Source organism: Mauremys reevesii, linkage group 23 (genome assembly GCF_016161935.1).
Source record: "Mauremys reevesii isolate NIE-2019 linkage group 23, ASM1616193v1, whole genome shotgun sequence".
Classification (NCBI taxonomy): domain Eukaryota; kingdom Metazoa; phylum Chordata; order Testudines; family Geoemydidae; genus Mauremys; species Mauremys reevesii.
This window is the reverse complement of record NC_052645.1, coordinates 18807411-18828415: the sequence shown is the minus strand read 5'-3', so window position 1 is coordinate 18828415 and position 21005 is coordinate 18807411. Positions and strand designations below refer to the sequence as shown.

Below are 21005 nucleotides of genomic sequence, written 5' to 3'. Positions count from 1 at the left end.
CCCCAGTAGCAGGGTCAAAGAGGGAAGGCAGTGCCTTGCTTGACTTACCGCCCTCGCTGGGATCTTGGGACCTCACTAACCATAAGGCCGGCCAAGTCACAGAGTCGCTTCAGTGATCAGAAGATGTGGGGAGCACAGAAGCTGGTGCCCTTGCGAAGCTACAGACTTAACACACAGGGGAAAACTACCTAGCAGGTGTGCAGGCGTCTGAATCAATATTTGCCTGATCAATTCCGTCGGAGAGTCTCGGGTGAATTCCTTGTGACATACCTGAAGATACGGCAGCGGAGGAGGTGCTTTGTTCTAGAGTGAACGCCAGCCGGGATGATTGTTAATGCTCTGAAATATATTCAAAGGTGCAAGCAGGGAGGGAACATAGCTGCTTAATGGTATCTGATATACAGAATCTTGAAACCATCACATCTTCAGGCTCTTAAATTGCTTTGTACAATAGATTGCATGTGTAAATGAAAGGTTCTTTTTAATTCTGGTGGCAGAAAAGTCACTTTGAAAGCCACGTGCATTAGATTATAACAAAAGCCAATGTGATTTCACTGCAGCCTGCTAAGGCCAATTCTTTGCCCTGGTGAGTCTTCGCAGCAGCCTACTTGTTGCAATGCTGAAACAGCTGCTGGTGTGGCAAAGAGTAGGTGGGATCAAGGAACTAATGATAATGTTCTGGGTATTGTGTAGTGATACGCTCGCTAAGAAAAGGGCTGTGGTTTATGACGAGAGGGCAGGACTAGATCTGGGTGGGAAATGGTTTTCTCGGCTTGTGAGAAGGTTTGAGATTTAACATTTTTTTTACTGTTCAGAATTGGACTGAAAAGTCAAAATTTCAAAGATTTGCACCAACCGACAGACTGATATTCCTTTTTTTTTAAATTGGGTCAGTCAAAATGTGTCATTTCAGCAGGTTCAAAATGTTTGCTTTTGCTTTTCACCTTTTAAAAATTATTTTTTACTTTTCTTAGTATATGTTAACAAAAAAATAAACAAAAAGTCGTTTCAAGCCCCCAAATATTTTTTTTTTTTGTTTAGAAAAAGTCAGTAGGGATATTTTGACAATTTCAAAACTTTGTTCAAATTTTCAAATTGGGAGGCTCATCAGAACTGACCCTTTCCCGCAAACCGATTCAGTTTTCATAAATCAGCATTCTGCAAGGAAAAGTCCAGACTTGCTCTGCACAGGACTAGGAAGTAGGACTCCCAGGTTCTATAGATACCTCCTCCACAGGCTCACTATTAGACAAGCCACTTACAGCTTGATTTTCAGAGGTGCTGAATGCTTACAGCGTCCTTTGGGAGTCCGTAGAAGCTGTGATTGCTCAGGACCCCAGAAAATCAGGCTTAGGAATTCCTCTGTGCCTCATTTTCTCAAGTGCTGCTGTTGTTGTGTTATTTTCCAGTAACATTCAGGACCCCCAACCAAGATCAAGGCCTTGTTGTGCCATGTGCTGTATAGACACATAATACGAGACAAACCTTGCCTAGAAAGGCTTACAATCTAAATAGACAAGACAGACAAAAGAAGTATTTTTATCCCCACTTTATAGATAGGGAGCTGAGACCCTGGGAAATTAAGAGATTTGCCCAGGTTCTCACTGGGAGTTAAACCCACTTGTTCTGAGTCCCAATCAATGCCTTAACCCCAAGGCCTTCCTTCCTCTGGAAAGTAGCTTGCTTTGAAAAATTTGAGCCATTCAGACACTGTGGAATCCAAACTTTGGCTTGAACTCAAATGCTACAGGGTTCATGTTTGTCTTAGGAGACAGTGTAGACAAAGGACCCAAGTAGGTGGGGTCGGGGAGAAATCCCAGTGGAAACATGGGCTGTGACAAAAGGAGCAAAGAGAAATTCTAATGACAAAATAAATATGGTCTATATCCTGTCTATTGGTCTGCCTGTCCGGGTCAGCTGAGCATTTCTGCAATTCTCTCCCTAACAAAGTGCTAGCTTTTGTTCAGCTACAGAAAAAGGGGTGGGATTCAAGTGACTCCCCTTTGAAAAATCTCTGGGCTTAAATTTTGGGAGGAAACAAAGGTGAGTGGTTAGTTTGGGAAACAAAAAATCAATATGAGGGAGTGGGAAAACCTTCAGATCTCCACAAGCTTCTCCCATTCCGTGTTGAAATTACTAGAGCTGGCAGCTGCATGGGGGGGAGAGAAGTGCTGGGTCAGTAAGGGAATAGGAGGCTTTGAAATAATGTCAAATAGTGAATCCCCGATCTGCTATTGTTTCACTAGAGCTAAGGGCATGATTAACAATGAACAGTGTCTCGAATTTTGCCTGTTCTTCTGTCTTCAACTTTATTCTCGGGAAGATTGTGAAATTCACAGGTTTAGTTATTATTTAAAATTATTCGTGAATTTCACCTCCGCATATTTACCTGCACAACTAGCCTCTACCGTTGTAAGAGTTTGTTACCAATATTCAACGTCTGAGCTATGAGAGATTCTCTTAGTTAGTTAAATAGGAAGGGTCTGGGTTTGGGGGTTTTTTTTTGTGTCGGGTGACTTGTAGAAGCACACAGGCAAATGGTTGAATAGCACAATGTAATATGCACTTCAAAATGTTCTTTCAGGCCCTGATTCAGGAAAGCATTTAAGCATGTGCTTAAGTCCTGTTGATTTCAGAGTTAGGCAGGTGCATAGGTACTTTCCTGAATCGGGGCCTCAGTGGGTAATGGTACATCCACACTTAAACTGTTATATTTTTTCTTTTTGCAAATAGCTGTGCTAGTAAACTCAGCACTTTGAATGTTCATAGACCATACACCGTCGTATTAGGATTAATTTTTTAATCTGAATATTTGCAGAATTTTCTAAACACTGTACGCTCAGCCCTGCTCATTGCTGCACTTGAAGGCAATGTGGATTTGGGGTGTGTGTAAGGGACCACACAAACATGCAGGGATTCAGATATCATTGTACGAGTGAACCATATTGCGAGTCTTTCCATCTGGTTATTAAAATGTTCCTTTGTGTCTTCCCACAGCTGAATGTGGCTCATCGGTAACTGGAACTCAAGGGGTTCTGTTGTCCCCCAACTATCCAATAAACTACAATAACAACCATGAATGCATCTACTCCATCCAGACCCAGCCAGGAAAGGGAATCCAGCTGAAAGCCAGGACTTTTGAACTGGAGTCTGGAGATGTTCTCAAGGTAATGCCTCTCTCTCCTCTGTTGGAAAGTAACACTTGGGAGAATTGAAGGAGACACTTGTAAAAGACAAATATCATTCTGAACATTTCCTTCTGGGTTAGCCGATTACCCTGAAACACACCCCTTCATCAAGCAAAATCCACAGTTATCTTGAAGTGTGTTAATGATTGCTATCATTTGTGTCATGGCAGCACCCAGAAACCCTGCTCATGGGCCAGAGCCCATTGTGCTAGGGGCTGTACAGACACAAAACAAAGGGACAGTCCCTGCCCACAGTCTGTTGTGTCAGCAGCATCTCTGGGAAGTGGTACAGCCTTGAGTCTTTGGGATAAAATGTAAGATCTGTAAAGAGAGATGAGGCAGATATTTAGAGTGGTGCACATCTGGGCATAGAAAAAGTTTTGCATTATTTGTGTCCATAAAGCTTGTAGTGCAGATTTAGCAACCTCTACCCACCCCGAGACCCAACAGAGCATTACTGAATTTGGATCAGCATCAGCGATGGGTAAAGTCATTTGGCTAAAACAAGGAACCTACCTGTAATTTTTGGCTAAATATGGACATTCAAACATAGTGTTAAGAGATTAACCAAGTGGTCTTTGCAGTGTGGATTAAACAAGTTAATGGCTGGTTAATACTGGGAAAACTTAAAGGAATTTTTTTTCTCCCAGTCTGGTGTTCAGACATGCAGCTAGGGTATCCGGACTTTTTTGGATGCTTTACCAACCCCTCCAAACTTCTTGAGTTTCAGACTTTGCTGATTAGCCCCTTCATTGTCTGTCTGTCCAACTCTCCTTTGCTGTATGTCTTCATGGGCATTCATTGCTGGTGAAAGCTGCTGGAACTGGAAGCTGAACTGTGCGGCACGGGCATCAGCCATATGGATTTCCGCCAGGCTACTCTCTGCCCTGTCCTCTGCCATCCCCAGGAGGGTGGGAGAAGAAGCTTGGCCTTCACATTCTTTCAGTCCTCGACCATTTGCCCGAGATTGCCAACAGGGCTGCCCATTGTAGTGGTGTTTGTAATGAAATAGATGCGCATGTTGTCCCACCCCTTGGAAACTGGACTTAACTCTCCAAATGGGTCACTATACAGCCAGCCAAACAGTAGTTATCACTTATCATTTAGGGCCTGATCCAGTGCCCCTTGAAATCAGTGGAAAGACTCCCTTTAACTCTCGATCAAGAAATGCAACTGAGTCTCAGCAGTGTCTGGGGTTGGGGTACCTCGCTGGGGTTAGAGAGAGAGCTGCAAATGACTGTGCATTTGTGTGATGTCTGTGAAACAACATCCCACTGTCCATGGGCACTGTGCGGTTTGTGTTGCTACTATGCATTAGTTTTCAGTGCTCTGGTATCACATGCCTCTGTAGACCCAAACCTCCCCAGTTCTCACTATTATCTGGGAGACACATTGCTCATGGCTGTCTTTTGCACGCAGAATAAATAAAAGCAACATTAACACACCACAAAATGTTCTCTGCCCCTTGCACGCTTTAGCTTAGTATTCATTGTTTCATGATGTGTCACAGTCTGCTAATAAACATGTAAGTAAAGTATGTAGTCTGTAAAAATAGTAATATCACTGCAACTTCTGCTAGCAAGTCCTTGCTGAGAGGTGGGGAGAGGTCTCAGTCTTTTATGTAAATGATGCAGTGTGCTGTTTAGATTGATAAAAGGTCATGGAAATATCTGCACAGACCAGCTAAGAGGCTGTTTTTCCCCACTAAAAAAAAGGAAAATATTTTGTGTCTTATGGTGGATAGATAGAGATGGGGCTCTAATCTGGCAGCTTCAGACACCCCACAGAGCAGCAGACACTGCATGATGTGCAGAAATGTTTAGAAACATCCATTAATAGAGGGAAAAATGACTCCGTTTCAGAGCTTTGCTGGAACGCCAAGGGGTCACTCCCTGAAGCCAAACTTCCATTCTTATCCCCATCATTGTAAAGCAGCAAGTATGAACCTGGAGGATGTGCGAGGGTCTTTGAATTATTTTTGTGTGTCTAAGTGTCAAGGCTGATTTGCCAAAGGGAAAAAAAAAGATTGTTTAAACATAAAATGCCAGAGCCGAGCTCTTCAGCAGTGCAGGGCCCAGTATTATATTCATCTGTGTTTACAAGTTTCCGCACTCGTATAGAGGGAGACAAATCTAGGCTGTGTTATGTTAACCACAAAGAACTGCCTTTTGTAGGGAGCATTATTACAAGCTCCGTGCTACTGGGCTAAGCCATCTCCCAGGAAAACATCTGTCCTTATTTGAGTGTTGTATTTATTCGGTGTGAGGTGGGCTGAATCCCCTGACACGCTATCCACAGATTCGCTGGAAAGAGAGCGATTTCCTCCTAGTGCGAAGCAGGATTAGGTTGTTGGAATGTTGGCCTAACCTAACGTGGACTGACATCAGCTTCCTACTGACTAGCGCTCGTATGCTGGAAAGAGAAAGATTTGGGCAATGTTAAACTCCATTGAAATACCCTGGACTGGGAGGAACGTTCCGGTCAGAGCAGGAAATGTAAATGTTTCATTAATCTCTCTGTCGTGCTTATATGGCCCCCGTTACCGTGGGATCTGAGCGCCTCGTAACCTTGAATGTATTTATCCTCACAACACCTTGTGAGTAGGGAAATATTTCTCTCCTCATTTACGGGTCTGAAAATGAGGCACAGTGAGACTAAGGCCTAATCTGCCCTAGAAAAGTAGGTCGGTTTAACTACGTTGCTCAGGGTTGTGAAAAATCCACACCTGTGGGTGGTGGAGCTAAGTCTCTATGTAGACAGCGCTAGGTCGACAGAAGAATTCTTCCATCAGCTCAGCTACCACCTCTTGAGGAGGTGGGTTACCTATACTGATGGGAGAATCCCTCTCATCTACATAAGGCGTGTCTACACTGAAGCGCTACCGGCGCTGTAGCACTTGAAATGTAGACAATGTGATGGCCTAAGTGAAAATATTTGGTGGTTTCAGTCCAGTTCCTACTACACGGGTGACCCCAATCACAAAAACCAGACTCAGAATTGACCACTGATGTGTCACTGTGACAGAAAGAACTCTTACATGGTTTGGGGGGTGAGGAAGCAGCTGGAGCTGGTGATCTACTCCTGAAAATGACACACAGGATCATAGAATATTAGGGTTGGAAGGGACCTCAGGAGGTCATCTAGTCCAACCCCCTGCTCAAAGCAGGACCAATCCCCAGACAGATTTTTTTACCCAAGTTCCCTAAATGGCCCCCTCAAGGATTGAACTCACAGCCCTGGGTTTAGTAGGCTAATGCTCAAGGGTGTGCTGCTGTAGGAACATCAGTGGGGTGAGCATCTCAGAGGGCATCTGTAAAGACAGCACCAGATCAGTGTGTGGGGAGAATCAACACCTTGGAAAGAAGATGCTGAATTTGGGAGAGTTTTGGGCACAGGCTGAGGCCTGCTTCTTATACAGACATTGGACTAACCAGGGAGAAAAGAGAGATTTTGCACACACTTCGGACTCACAGAGCCTGGAAGGAGAACTTGTGGGGAAATGGACCTAAAAGTGAATGGGTGTGTAGACGGTGATAAAATACATACTGATGCACCCCTTTTTAAGAAGAGCTGCGTTCCCCAGCTTCCTCCCCTCATTCCATTCCTTCCCATTTCTGGGTGGTCCAGTCAGTCTGGCCCATCAGTCAATAGCCCAGTGACAGGCATCCTTGTGGATGTTCTCATTAGCGTGATCAATGATTAAACGGGTGCCACCGTGATCACACCGGGTGGCTCTCTGTCCCCCTCTAGTGGCTAGCCCCCTGAAGAACCAAATATACAATGTTTTCTTTCTTCTTTTTTTTTTAATCTTCCAGGTCTATGATGGTAACAACAACTCTGCTCGCCTGCTGGGCTCCTTCAGCCACACTGAGATGCTGGGCACCAGTATCAACAGCACCTCCAGCAGCATGTGGCTTGAATTTATCTCCAACAGCGAGAACACGAGCAAAGGCTTTGAGCTACAGTTTTCTAGTAAGTCACAGGCCTGCTTGCTCATGAGACGACAAATCCGAACTGTCATTGTTATTTCTTATTGCGCTGAGAGGCTCCAACTGAGACCAAGGTCCCATTGCGCTAGGCGCTGTACAAACGCATACTGAGAGACAATCCTTGCCCTAAAGAGCCAGTAGCCTAAATAGACGTCACAGAGAAAGTGTGGCAGAGAAGAAGCATTCTTATCTTCATGTTGCAGATGGAGAGTTGAGAGACAAAGAGATTAAGCCCTGGTTTACGCTTAAACATTTTACTGGCATAGCCATGTCAGTTAGAAGTGTGACAAAGTCATCCCTAGCGTAGATGGAATTATACTAGTAACAAGTCCTTTGGCCAGTATAACTTATTCCATTCATGGAACTGGTATAAGCTGCATCTCCACGAGGAAGATGTACCAGTATAGCTGTATGGGGATGGTTATACTAGCAAACCCTTTCTAGTGGAGACAAGGCCTGGGGAACTTGCCAGCAGTCACACAGAAAGTCTGACAAAGTTAGGCACTGAAATCTCTAGATTCCCAGCCCAGTGTCTTAATCACAAGACCATGGTTCATTGAACATTCCTTCTCTCTCCCTAGCCTTAAGATCCACATTAGGAGAAGAAAATTCTCACACCTGGTGACCTGGGAAAAGCAGTAACTGTTTTATTATCTTCCCACTTATTCGCGCACCGGACGGTTAAATATCTGATGAAAACAGCTTCCTCGTCTCTGGTTCCAGGTTTTGAGCTCATTAAGTGCGAGGACCCCGGCATCCCACAGTTTGGCTACAAGGTCCGTGACGAAGGGCACTTTGCAGGCAGCTCTGTGTCCTTTAACTGTGACCCTGGCTATACGTTACGAGGCAGCAGGGCGCTGGTCTGTTTGACAGGAGAACGCAGAGCTTGGGACCAACCGCTGCCGGTGTGCGTAGGTACGACCGCTGTCATTTCTCAGCTAAGTGCTCTGTTTGTATCTCCCATCCCAAATGCCCCTTTGGCCTGCCTAGACAGTCCACCAGCCCGAGATGGAGTCATGCTGATCACACCCATCTACACTAACAGAGACAGCACTGGAGAGCCCTGTCCACACGTCCTTTTATCAGACATCTCTGTGTTCGTGTTGTGACTATAGATTGAGAGGACTGGGCTGAGCGTGTGTTCCACAAACACCCCCCTGTTTAATGTGCCCCAGTCCTGACACCCCTTGCTGTCATCTTCAAGCTCTGGTCCCTTCAGCACAGCTCTGCTAATGTCCTTCATTCCTCATCTGCATCGCTCCTGTTGTTCCGGCCTTTGTCCTCTCTTAAACGTGCTAAGCTGAGGGGTGATTGCCGATGATGGCAGACATCAGTAGAGATCTAAATTTCAAAGTCCAAAATAACTTTAATTTGAGAGCTACACAGGATTTAATCCCAGACTCTCAGCGGTTTTAACTCTGTTGCATTAACTCACCTAATTTACCTCCTCTCCACAACTCCCAAGTGGTCCATTCTCCTCCTTACCCCACAAGAGCAGTACACTCTTGCCTAGATGAGTCTGAAATTAAAACTTTAGTATCCAAAATGAGAAAACGACCCCCGTGGGCTAAATTTTCGAGGAGAATTCTTAAAATTCACTTGCAATATTGACTTTATTGCTTCTTGTGATATTTTCAGTTGCATCCATTTGCTCATGAAGCATGGAGAGCTGTGTGCACAAACAGATCATTGTTGTTTAGATTGAAGTGCTCAAACGATATTATCTGCTGTACAGACCACATAGGAAGACAATGCCCCTATGCTGAAGAGCCTATTATGTATATAGATGGAGGAGGACGGTGTTGGAAAGGGATACAATATACAAGTAGTGGTCAGTGGACAATTAGCATGTGTCTGATTAATTCCATGCGTGTATACTAACCTCAGCAGCCCTTTTACATAACCATTGTTAGCTCTTTAGTTTAGATAGGCAGCCAGTCACTTATTTGCTGTAGGCAATGTCCATGTCCATGGACAAGTTGTGGTCTTTGTGCTTGCAAATACACTGCATGCAATTAAGGAGAGCTATCAAAATGTTGACCCTCAGAACCCTTCAGCATTGGCTTAACTCTTCTTTGATTCATGCTAAATTCTCATTGGTGGTAAAACTCCCATTTGGCTTCAGTAGGCACAAGCTTAGGCCAAAGCTGAGAGAATCCTCACCTGATGAAATGGAAAGTTAAGCCCAGAAAGTCCATTGTGGGAAGAAAACGCCTCCAATCTGTCAAATACAAGGCGTCATTTTGACTCCAAGTAAAGAAAGTTGGTTGCTTGTCGTCATCAGCATCATCTTCGTGAACCAGGTGTTTTGATCTTTAACATCCACATGGAGTATAGACCAAACTGTGTGCAACAAAATTTTGTGTGTGCATGCATGCTCTCTCTCTCTTTCTCCCCCCGACCTTGGAAACAATAAATAAAAGTATTTAAGACCCACAAACAGGTAGGGGTGTGTGTGTGTGTGTGGACAATCATGGCAAACTAGTGAAACAAGAAACATGATAAAATAGGAGACCCCTTTTTAATGGAAAGATTTATATCCCCATCTGCCAATAAAGAAGATATACAGTAGCGTCACAACTGACTGCATAGTTACTCTGAAAGTTATTGCACAGTAACTGAAGATAACTCAGCTGGAAATTATAGTAGTTAAAACTGTTGTAGACATTTAAAACTAGGCTGGACAACGCATTAAGAAATATACGGTAAGAAGCATGTAATATTGACTAGAATATCCAATAGATTTTTTTTCCACCTCTAATTACTATGATTCAGTGATGATCAGCTCAGCCCTAATATCCTGTTAACTGATAACTGCACAATTAACCTGTATTTCCAGTGTGTGATGAAATCTCTTGGAGCACCGTTCCATAGGAAGGTCTCAACAACTGGTGGGTTATTTTCAAGCTCAGAAATGACACACTAGGAGTTGGGTCAAAAACAAACTGGCTTCAATTGATGCAATGATCTTATACTGAACTTTAGCTCTGGCTGCTAAAATTAGATGGCCACATTTTTATAATCAGCTGAACCTTTCATTGTCTGCTCCGTGTGTGTGTGTGTGTGTGTGTGTGTGTGTGTGTAAATTCATAGAATTTTAACAAATGTTTAACAAAACACCTTAAGGAGGGGGCACTATGTTCATTGTAAGCCAACTAAGCAGGTATGTAGGCTTTATTATGCTTGTGAATTATTAAAGATTTTTGCATATGCATGGCAAAGGTATTATGCTTTCTCAAATTACCCCACAAAGTTTGAATTAAAGAAAGCTGAATGCTAATAAGCTCTAAACTTGTGCACTGTGAAGCCAAAGGGGGATGAAAGAATCTTTGGTCTGCTGTGAGGTCACATCAGGTTGTAGGAACCTGTCCTGCAGAGAGGTGCAGAGCTATTCTGCTGACTCATCCTGCAAGCCAGATGAGGTGAGTCTCATTAGCTTTAGTATAACACGGTTGAGAATCTCTCTAAGAGAAAAGAGATATTACTGCCTAGGAACTGCCAAGCTCTGTAGTATAGACTGATATTTGCACCTGTGATTAGTTACATTAGTGATAAAAGATTACCCCATGGGGGGGGATAGGTCAGTGGTTTGAGCATTGGCTTGCTAAACCCAGAATTATGAGTTCAGTCCTTGAGGGGGTCATTTAGGGAACTGGGGTAAAAATCTGTCTGGGGATTGATCCTGCTTTGAGCAGGGGGTTGGACTAGATGAGGTCCCTTCCAATTCTATGATCTGTACACCATCCTTTGTGTGTGAGCTGTGTTAAGGATTGTTGGATGTATATAACTGCAAAACATCAAGAATCTTTTCCTAACCACTGCATATGTTGTTTTTTTTCAGCGGAGTGTGGAGGCACTATCAGAGGAGAGTCATCAGGACGGATATTGTCTCCAGGATACCCAACACCCTATGATCACAACCTCAACTGCATTTGGACAATCGAGGCAGAAGCTGGTTGCACAATAGGGTGAGTTGGGGGCCAAATATAGGGGCTGTTTTGCTGCTTGTTTTTACTCATAGCTCTTCTGTGGTGAGGCTTTGGTTTACTGCATTCTTCTGCCGGCAGAGCTGAGTGAAACTTTTTGGATGAATCGTTTATTTGCTAAAAATGCAGTTTTGGGTTGACAGAAATTATATGTGAATTTGGGTCAAATCTGGTATATAGTTTTGGCCAAAAAAAGAAATAGTAGTAATAGTGATGACTCAAAGAGCTCAATCTCTTTAGCTTAACAAAGAGAAGGCTAAGGGGTGACTTGATGACAGTCTGTAAGTATCTACATGGGAAACAAATATTTAATAATGGCCTCTTCAATCTAGCAGAGAAAGGTCTAACATGATCCAATGGCTGGAAGCTGAAGCTAGACAAGTTCAGACTGGAAATAAGCCGTACATTTTTAATGTGGAGAACAGGGCCACCCAGAGGGGGGGCAAGAGGGGCAATTTGCCCCGGGCCCCACAGGGGCCCCCACGAGAGTTTTTCGGGGCCCCTGGAGCGGGGTCCTTCACTCGCTCCGGGGGGGCCGGAAAACGCTTGCGGGGCCGGGCGCAGGAGCTTCTTCTGCTCCCGGTCTTTGCCGGCGGGGGGTCCTTCCGCTCCGTGGTGGAAGGACCCCCCGCCGGCGAATTACCGCCGAAGTGGGATCCACCGCTGAAGTTCAGCTCGGTCTTCGGCGGTAATTCGGCGGCGGGGGGGCCCTTCCCTTCCAGAACCCGCCGCCGAAGTGCCCTGAAGACCCGCGGTGGGGGCCCCCGCCACCAAATTACCGCCGAAGACCGGGCTGCACTTTGGCGGCGGGTCCCGCTCCGGCGGTAATTCGGCGGCGGGGGGGCCCCCGCCGTGGGTCTTCTGGGCACTTCGGCGGTGGGTCCCGGAACGGAAGGGCCCCCCGCTGCCGAAGACCCCAGGCCCCTGGAATCCTCTGGACGGCCCTGGTGGAGAATAATTAACCACTGGAACAATTTACCAATGGTCACGGTGATTTCTCCATCACTGACAATTTTAAAGGTGTGTTGTTTTTTTAAAAGATCTGCTCTAAGGATTATTTTGGGTAAGTTCTCTGGCCCATGTTATACAGAAAGTCAGACTAGATGATCATAATGGTCCTTTCTGGACGTGAATCTATGAAACTATGAAGAAAAAAAATCAAAACATTTTCTTTCAGAACAAGGTTTTGGTTTGAAATTTAGCTAGATTTCTTTGAAAAAAAATAACAAGAAGAAAGTGGGGGGAAGACACCCAGAAATGAAACAAAAAAGCTGAAATAAATGTTTCATTCAGCCCCAAACTAAATCTCTTCAGTCTTTTGTTTCAGCAAGAAAAAATGAAAATAAAAAATTCTTTGGCTTGACCTGGACAAAATGAGGGTGGGGAGGAGGGTTCGGCCTCTTAGCTGGAAAATCAGTTATTTGCTCTGTTTTCAGCCCTGTTTGTTCTCTCCTTTATTATATTATCTATTTTCTCTGTTATCAACTCTTTTTACAAGTTGGCTGAAGTCCAAACTGGTCGACAGATTTGCATGTCCAATTCCCATTAGACATCTAAGTCCCCAAGATAGCGTTGAAAATGTGACCGGTAGTTCTGCTGTAGGGAGGCTGGGTTACCATGTGCTCTTCTGCAGTCTTGTTTGTTACGCTGGGATGACATGGTGGTTACTATAGGCTTGTTTATTTCCCATTTGCTGCTTCTGTGATGCTGGAAACCAGCCAGCAATTACTTAAAGAGGGTAGACAGAATGTTATTTCACTTTGCGGCAGGGCCGCCCAGGAGGGGGGGCAAGTGGGGCAATTTGCTGCAGGCCCCGGGCCCTGCAGGGGCCCCCATGAGAATATAGTATTCTATAATATTGCAACTTTTTTTTATGGAAGGGGCCCCCGAAATTGCTTTGCCCCAGGCCCCCTGAATCCTCTGGGCAGCCCTGCTTTGCGGATCACAAGTGAGCTGCCAACGCTTGCTCTTCTCCTGCTGGGGTGGTTAAAAGAGGCACCATTCCCCCCCCACACACACACACACTCTGGCTTTGGTTAATTTATATCCCCTATATGGCCTGTCTCTGAAACACACATTATTGTCAGAAACATCTGTCACGCCACACTGTGGAGAAGGTCAGGTAATTTGCTGCTGCCGCTGTTGTCTGATATTATTGCTTTATTAAACTTTCATCTGTTAGCCTTCAATCCTGTGTCTTTGTGCTGTGCAAGAGACTTTGATTTTGTTTCCTCTTGGGATGTATTTTAGAGTTGAAAACAGGCTCGCCACCAGAGTACTGCACTGAGATTCCCCGGTTCAGTCCAACACGCTTCCAGTTGGTTTATCCTACCAAATGGGCTTGTATTTGACATCCAAGCACCTGCAAGATTATATCCTAGGCAGTTAGGGGCTTGAGCCATCTCCCGCTCACACCACCAGTATAAATTAGGAATAGCTCATCCGAAGTCGGTGGAATTACACGGCTCTAGATGAAGAAAGAATCAGGGAGTGGGTCCCCAGATACGAGCAGTGAGTGGAGGAGCTGGAAGGATAAGATCGCAACACCTGGCATCTTTTTATTATAACTTCACTGTTTTCTAGTTTTAATAATAAAAAGCAACATACAAAAGGGAATTATTCTCTCTAAAAGAAGCATCAAAATAGTTCGCAAACATCTGGCGAGTATGGAGACCAGAAACCGTTTCCTCCTCCCGCTTTGCCCCCACCCCTTTGCCTTTGCTTCAGTGCAGTTTACAATGTAATGGATTCTAGTTTTTAAGGTATGTGAATTTGGCTCTGAGGTAGGTGGGGAACTGGCTCGTAGACTTAGTGCAGCTACCAGCATGCTTTTTGGAAACTTCTCCTTCCCTAAACCAGTACTGAATTCCCCCACAGCCCTGCCACACCACCTCAATACAGCCCTGTACTTAACTGGATATTCCAGTCCAGCTACAACTGCTTTTAATACAAAACCAACTACAGTACTATTTGCAAATACATTTTTTGCTAGTAAATGGAGAAATTGTTATTTTGACCAGATCTTCTGTTGCCCGTCTATTCACCCTACTGCTGTTGCTCACTATAAAAAGCTCTGCAGTAACGCATCTATACTGATCTGCAGAATCCCTTACTGTTCCAATCCTGTGTTCTCAGATTGCTCTGTCCCAGCACCTCTATCCTGACCCACAACCTACCTGCTACAGCAGCACTGATCTGATCTTTACCAGAGTCAGTTAATCACATTGAACTGTTTGATGCTTTTATTCAATGGCTTTATGCTAGGGGTGAATTTGGTCCAGTATTTTTAAATGCAGAAAGTCCTGCATTACTTCAGTCTTCTCAAACTGATTCTGTGATGGATGGTTTGGAGAAATCAGCATGAGAACTCTTAATGGATGCAAGGGGGGGGACGACTTTCAAAGGAACATTTCTCAAAAATCTCTTCTTTTTCATCCCCCTGCAAAGGACTTTGTAATATCCCATGCAAATCGTTAACGCTCCTTGGCTTCCATCAGGCAATGATGTCTTTTGATTGAGCTTATCTCCACTGATGTCTTACTCACATCCTTGTTGCAACTGATATATTCCAATTAACATGTACACGCTCTGTCACTATTAATAGCACTAGTTTGCATCACCTCTTGCTGATTTAAATGATGATCTGACCCATGGTCCTTGTTCTAAATTGGCAGTGGTGGAAGCAGGCATTAAACTGCAGGAGTAGGAACAGTAGTTCTTGCTGGATTGCTGGATACCAATTAGGTAATCAGTCTAGGGAGAAATAAAATAAATGTGAATTTAGTACTCATGGAAGGCACTGGCTTGACAATCAAAAAGATCAGAGTTCTGTATTTATTCATGGAATAAAGACTGCATGTGTTGCTAGCATAAACTGGCAAATACAATGCCCTAGATGACTATGGCTCTACATGTAACATGCACAATTAAAATATAAGGTCCCAGTCTTACAGCCTGATCCATGCAGACAGATTCTTGACCCTACGCTGAGGCCCATTATCTTCAGTGGGATTCACTCTGCCAGACCTGTACACCCACACGACGTCCCCTGGAAGCCCAGAGATCTGATTTTCATTTATCCCAAGGCCTCTTTACACCATTGTAACAGTGCAAAGGGACCGTAGAGTGGGTGTGAATATAATTCACCTGCACAGAGCCCAAAAGAGCATAGCAATGGTGGCTGATCCTGCCTCCACTAAAGCTTGTGAGTAAATTGACTCCCACACCTATCCCTATCCACTTCAATGGCAATACATGAATATGCTAATATTTGTAGGATCAGACCAATGGTTTGGAAGAGCTCAAGAATGGAATGAAATTATGCCAGGTGACAATACAAATTGAGACCCTTCCTTTCACCAGAGATTAAGCCCCCTCTTCTGTTCCTCTGAACATCTGGTTTTTGTGCAGTTGAAACAGAGCAGATGAATTTTGGTGTGTTGGGAGAGCGAATTTCCATCAATTTCATTTTTATGGTAATCTGTCAGAATAATAATCCTCTTCATGCATGATACAATTGTATAAAGCTCTCATTTATAACTTCCATTAAAATTAATCACCAAAGCTTTTTGAATAAAGCTGTATCTCTTGGCAAGGCGGGGGGGGGGGCGGGGGGAGAGAAGAAAAGGAGGAAAATCGAAAATGGAATGTCCATTATTGCTACAAATGTTAAAAGGGGTTCACTTCAAAAGGGGATTAACCATCTCCCCCACCATAAAATTGCAGCTAAAATGTCTTTAGCTCCAGTAAAGTGGTGTGGAGGGGGAGGGGGAGGGACATTGTAAGACAAATGAAACTTGCTTCCGACATCTGTTTGTATGCCCAAGAACAGTCTGGGAATATGCTGATTCAGTGGTGGTTTATTGTTTAGCAGCCATCTCGGGGTTGTAAGAGAGTTTATTGTTATTGCTAACCCTGGCCTAATGAATGGCACCGTACTGACAGGTCCATTTTTCAAAGTCTCATCTAAAAATAGGAGTAGAAATATTTGGATGCTTGGATCGGCTTCACTGGAGACTTCTGGGGGCACAGAATTTGAGCAGTTCTTATTTTGTTGGTATGGCACTTTCAGGGGGTTAAGAGGAGCCCCGAACTACTGAGTCTGAAGGTCCTAGTCTTAAACAGAGGCTTGAACCTTTGGCTGATGGGCTATAAATCATTAGCATTACAATCATTCTGCTTCTTAGCCAGTTCAGGACCTGATTTTGTGTTGTGAAAACTGAGCGGAATTGGGCAGGGCCGATGCTCGAATGGGAGACATAAATGGAAAACCCTGATGGCTGCAGTCAGTGTAGGTGTTGGCTCAGTATCATTATTTGTATTCTAGTAATGCATAAAGGCTGAAAGCCAGATCAGGGATATCACTGCGCTAGGTGCTGCACGTACACCTACTAAGGGGAAGTGTCTGCTTCAAAGACCTTACCGTCTAAGCAGACAGAAGTGGGGAAACAGGCTGTATCACTATCCCCATTTTATAGTGGGAGTCAGAGGCACAGAGAGATTGGGGACATGCCAAAGGTCATCTAAGGAGCCCATGGCAGAGACAGGAGTTGAACCCCATCTATCTCTGTCCTGCAGGAGTGCCCCTCTTCCATTTCAGGCAGGTCTCACCCATGAGCAGGGCTGGATTTCCCTCTGGGACTTCCCCTGTGGTTAGGGGAAGGGGTTAGTTTTAATGTTAGACCCACCTTGTCACATCATTACTTCTTCCCATCATGTTTGCTCGGGTTCCTGCCGTTTCCATTTAAAAGTGCGTCCCCGTTGCAGCAGCTACAGATGAGATTTTTCTCTCCTTCTCGTTGAGTGAGCACCCAGGGCAATTTTCCGCCATTCTGCACCCTCTTAAGAATCCCTTAATGCTTTCAGGCATTTGGGTAATAGAGTACAGCATGTTTCACTTGTTCTTTAGAGGAGTTATGTCACTCTGGTGTGGAAAGCCTCTTGACCTGCATTTCTAATCATGGCTGCCTTATATACCTAGAAGCAAAAGCCAGTTTTTCTCTGTGTATGGCATATTCTTCTGCCCGTTTTATCCAGGGTTCAGAGAGCACTTGGGAGAGGCTTGGAGCAGAAAGGGTGGCTCCTGGAGTTGTTGCTCAAGGAGGCAAACACCTGCCTGCTCTCAGGGCTCCATAGTTTTCACTGGCTTGTATTCATTAACAACAGTGGTTGAGAGAAAGAAGGAGGTAGCTGGTGTAATAATTCTGTGCTCTTTGGTGGCGTTCATCTGAAGATCTCAAGGCCCCTTATCAGTGGGATTTATCTACCTGACTGGAGGCTAGTTGATTATGAATGCCATTCTCCAGCTGAGAATATTGATGTACCTAGAGGATAAGGCCCAAGTTTGCAATAGCACTCTGTAATTTGAGGTGCTTCAGTTCTGGGGTGTCCAACCGGAGGTGTTTACAGACTGACTTTCAGTGTCGCTGACCTCCCACCTCTTCCCGTGAAGGTAGTGCGAGCTGTGGGTGCGGAGCACCCTTTGGAAGTCAGGCCCTGGGTGCCTCAAATTGGGTTTGCTAAACTAACTGGGCACTTTTTGAAAACCTGGGCCTACGTGACTCCTCCAAGTTCACACAGCAAGTCAGTGGCAGCGCTAGGGATAGGACCCAGAAGTGCTACCTTCCACCTCCTTCCCCTAAGCAGGAGACAACTGTACTGTGGTTTATACATAGAACCACTGCCTCACTTGCTTTTAGCTGCAATTGAATACATCTATTAGAGATTGTCAGAATGCAAAGACAATTGTCCTCCCTATCGCTTGCTACACCTATTTGTTGTGTCCTGCGTAAATGACACTGCCAGCCCTTCGGGGCACAGGGAAGGGAGAGTGATGGTAAGGAAAGTAAAGTCATGACGTTACATGAGCCCCTGTTGAGTAGATTGATTGTTCCCAAAGGTGCCTAGTCTTTTAAATTAATACATAACTTCAGCTATCCCTGACGGATGCACAAACCAACCCCCCTCTTGTCTTATCCTTAGATCGGAAGCTCTTAACGGCAGGGACTGCCTCTTTGTTCTGGGTTTGTACTATGCCTAGTGCAAAGGAGTCCATGACTACTGGTCCTAGACGCTGCAATCATTGGTCAGCCTGTCCCTTGTCATTACATCATCAGGTTGTCATCTTGATGGCTCCCTGCTTAATGGTTGATCGTTTGTGAGTCGCTTCTTAAAGCTCCATTAGGAAGTAAGGCACCAATCCCAGTAATTTGAGAGCTTGTTGGGGTTTTCCTTTAACAGCTGGTGGGGCAAGATGTTTATAGGAATTCCCAAGGCTTCCCTTGCTATACTCTCCCTCCTCCTCCCCTCCGCCACTTCCTTACACGTGTCTTTCCATCCGCTCTGTGTTCCAATTGCTCCTGTGAATTCACTGATGAGTTTTCATTGCTAGTAAGTTAGCCCTGAAGCAAACGCTATTGCACTGAGATATCTGAGCGTGATTCCAGTGTAATCCATTCTTATTTTGCCTGAGTCTGTCTGTTTTTTTTTCTCTTTGCCCAAGGTCTCTGCTTAGATAGATTTATGATTCAGCTCTTTTGGCTGCTGTCTGATTCTGTGGAGTTCATTTCCTTGCTGAGTACATTGCAGGGGTTTTTGTTTGGTTGGTTTTGTTTTGGGTTTTGGTTTTTTTAACTGTTTTTTGTGGGGATTCTGTTCTACCTTATTTGTTTATTATTGTTCTGGATAAATGGGAAAACAGTTAACGTTTCTGTGTTTTCTTCAGTAGACTCTTGGCCAAGGTTTTAAGCCCACTATCTGATTGTTTTATTTATAGAGGTTTCCTCAGCACAGCACATAGAATGGTATGTCTAGAGAGTTAGTCCAGTTTTAGCCTGATTTCATTGTGTCATGCAGTGTTTTCCCCGGTGATGATGAGGCAATGAAAACCAGGCAATTAAATGGCTATACTGGGTCAGACCAAAGGTCCATCTAGCCCAGTGTCCTGTCTTCCGACAGTGGGCCAATGCCAGGTGCCCCAGAGGGAATGAACAGAATAGGTAATCATCAAGTGATCCATCCCTTGTCGCCCATTGCCAGCTTCTGGCAAACAGAGGCTAGGGACACCATCCCTGCCCAGCCTGGCTAATAGCCATTGATGGACCTATCCTCCATGAATGTATCTAGTTCTTTCTTGAACCCTATTATAGTCTTGGCCTTCACAACATCCTCTAGCAAGGCGTTCCACAGGTTGGCTGTGTGTTGTGTAAAAAAAATACTTCCTTTTATTTGTTTTAAACCTGCTGCCTATTAATTTCATTTGGAGATCCCTAGTTCTTGTGTTATGAGAAGGAGTAAACAACACTTCTTTATTTACTTTCTCCACATCAGTCATGATTTTATAGACCTCTATCATATCCCCCCTTAGTCGTCTCTTTTCCAAGCTGCAAAGTCCCAGTCTTGTTAATCTATCCTCATACGGCAGCCGTTCCATACCCCTAATCATTTTTGTTGCCCTTTTCTGAAACTTTTCCAAGTCCAATGTATCTTTTTTGAGATGGCGTGACTACATCTGCACACAGTATTCAAGATGTGGGTGTACCATAGATTTATATAAAGGCAGTATGATATTTTCTGTCGTCTTATCTATCCCTTTCTTAATGATGCCCAAACATTCTGTTCACTTTTTTGACTGTGGCTGCACATTGAGTGGATGTTTTCAGAGAACGACTCCAAGATCTCCTTCCTGAGTGGTAACAGTTAATTTAGACCCCATCATTTTACATGTATCATTGAGATTATATTTTCCACTTTGCATTTATCAACATTGGATTTCATCTGCCATTTTGTTGCCCAGTCACCCAGTTTTGAAAGATCCTTTTGTAGGTCTGCTTTGGACTTAACTATCTTGAGTAATTTTGTATCATCTGCAACATTTTGTCACCTCACTGTTTACCCCTTTTTTCAGATCATTTATGAATATGTTGAATAGGACTGGGCCCAGTACAGACCTCTGGGGGACACCACTATTTACCTCTCTCCATTCTGAAAACTGACCATTTATTCCTACCTTTGTTTCCTACCTTTTAACCAATCCATGAGAGAACCTTCCCTCTTATCCCATGACTACTTACTTTGCTTAAGAGCCTTTGGTGAGGGACCTTGTCAAAGGCTTTCTGAAAATCTAAATACACTATAACCACTGCATCCCCCTTGTCCACATGCTTGTTGACTCCCTCAAAGGATTCTGGTCAATTGGTGAGGCATAATTTCCCTTTACAGAAATCATGTTGACTATTCCCCAACAAATTACATTGATCTATGTGTCTGACAATTTTGTTTGTTAGTATAGTTTCAACCAAGTTGCCCAGTACTGAAGTTAGGCTTACCGGCTGGTAATTGCTCGGATCACCTCTGGAGCCCTTATTAAAAATTTGCATCACGTTAGCTATCCTCCAGTCATTTGGTACAGAAGCTGATTTAAATAGTGGGCTACAGATGACAGTAATGCTGCAATTTCACATTTGAGTTCCTTCAGAACTCTTGGGTGAATACCATCTGGTCCTGGTGACTTATTACTGTTTAGTTTATCAATTTGTTCCAAAACCTCCTCTAATGACACCTCAATCTGGGATAGTTCCTCAGATTTGTCATCTGAAAAGAATGGCTCAGGTTTGGGAATCTTCCTCACATTCTCAACCGTGAAGACCGATGCAAAAAATTCATTTAGTTTCTCCACAATGGCTTTATCGTCCTTGAGTGCTCCTTTAGCATCTTGATCGTCTAGTGGTCCCACCGGTTGTTTAGCAGGCTTCCTGCTTCTGATGTACTTTAAAAAAAATATTATTTTTCGAGTCTTTGCCTAGCTGTTCTTCAAATTCTTTTTTGGCTTTCCTAATTATATT

At 44.2% G+C, this 21005-nt stretch overlaps 1 protein-coding gene across 1 annotated transcript in view; it reads left to right on the top strand.

Moving 5' to 3' along the window:
• CSMD2 (CUB and Sushi multiple domains 2) overlaps positions 1–21005 on the top strand; it is a 607094-nt gene that overhangs the window by 433207 nt on the left and 152882 nt on the right. The window contains exons 23-26 of the mRNA XM_039511298.1: positions 2998–3167; positions 7004–7160; positions 7901–8092; positions 11019–11145. Coding sequence (XP_039367232.1) covers positions 2998–3167; positions 7004–7160; positions 7901–8092; positions 11019–11145 — 646 coding nt within the window. The remainder of the gene's footprint in view (positions 1–2997; positions 3168–7003; positions 7161–7900; positions 8093–11018; positions 11146–21005) is intronic.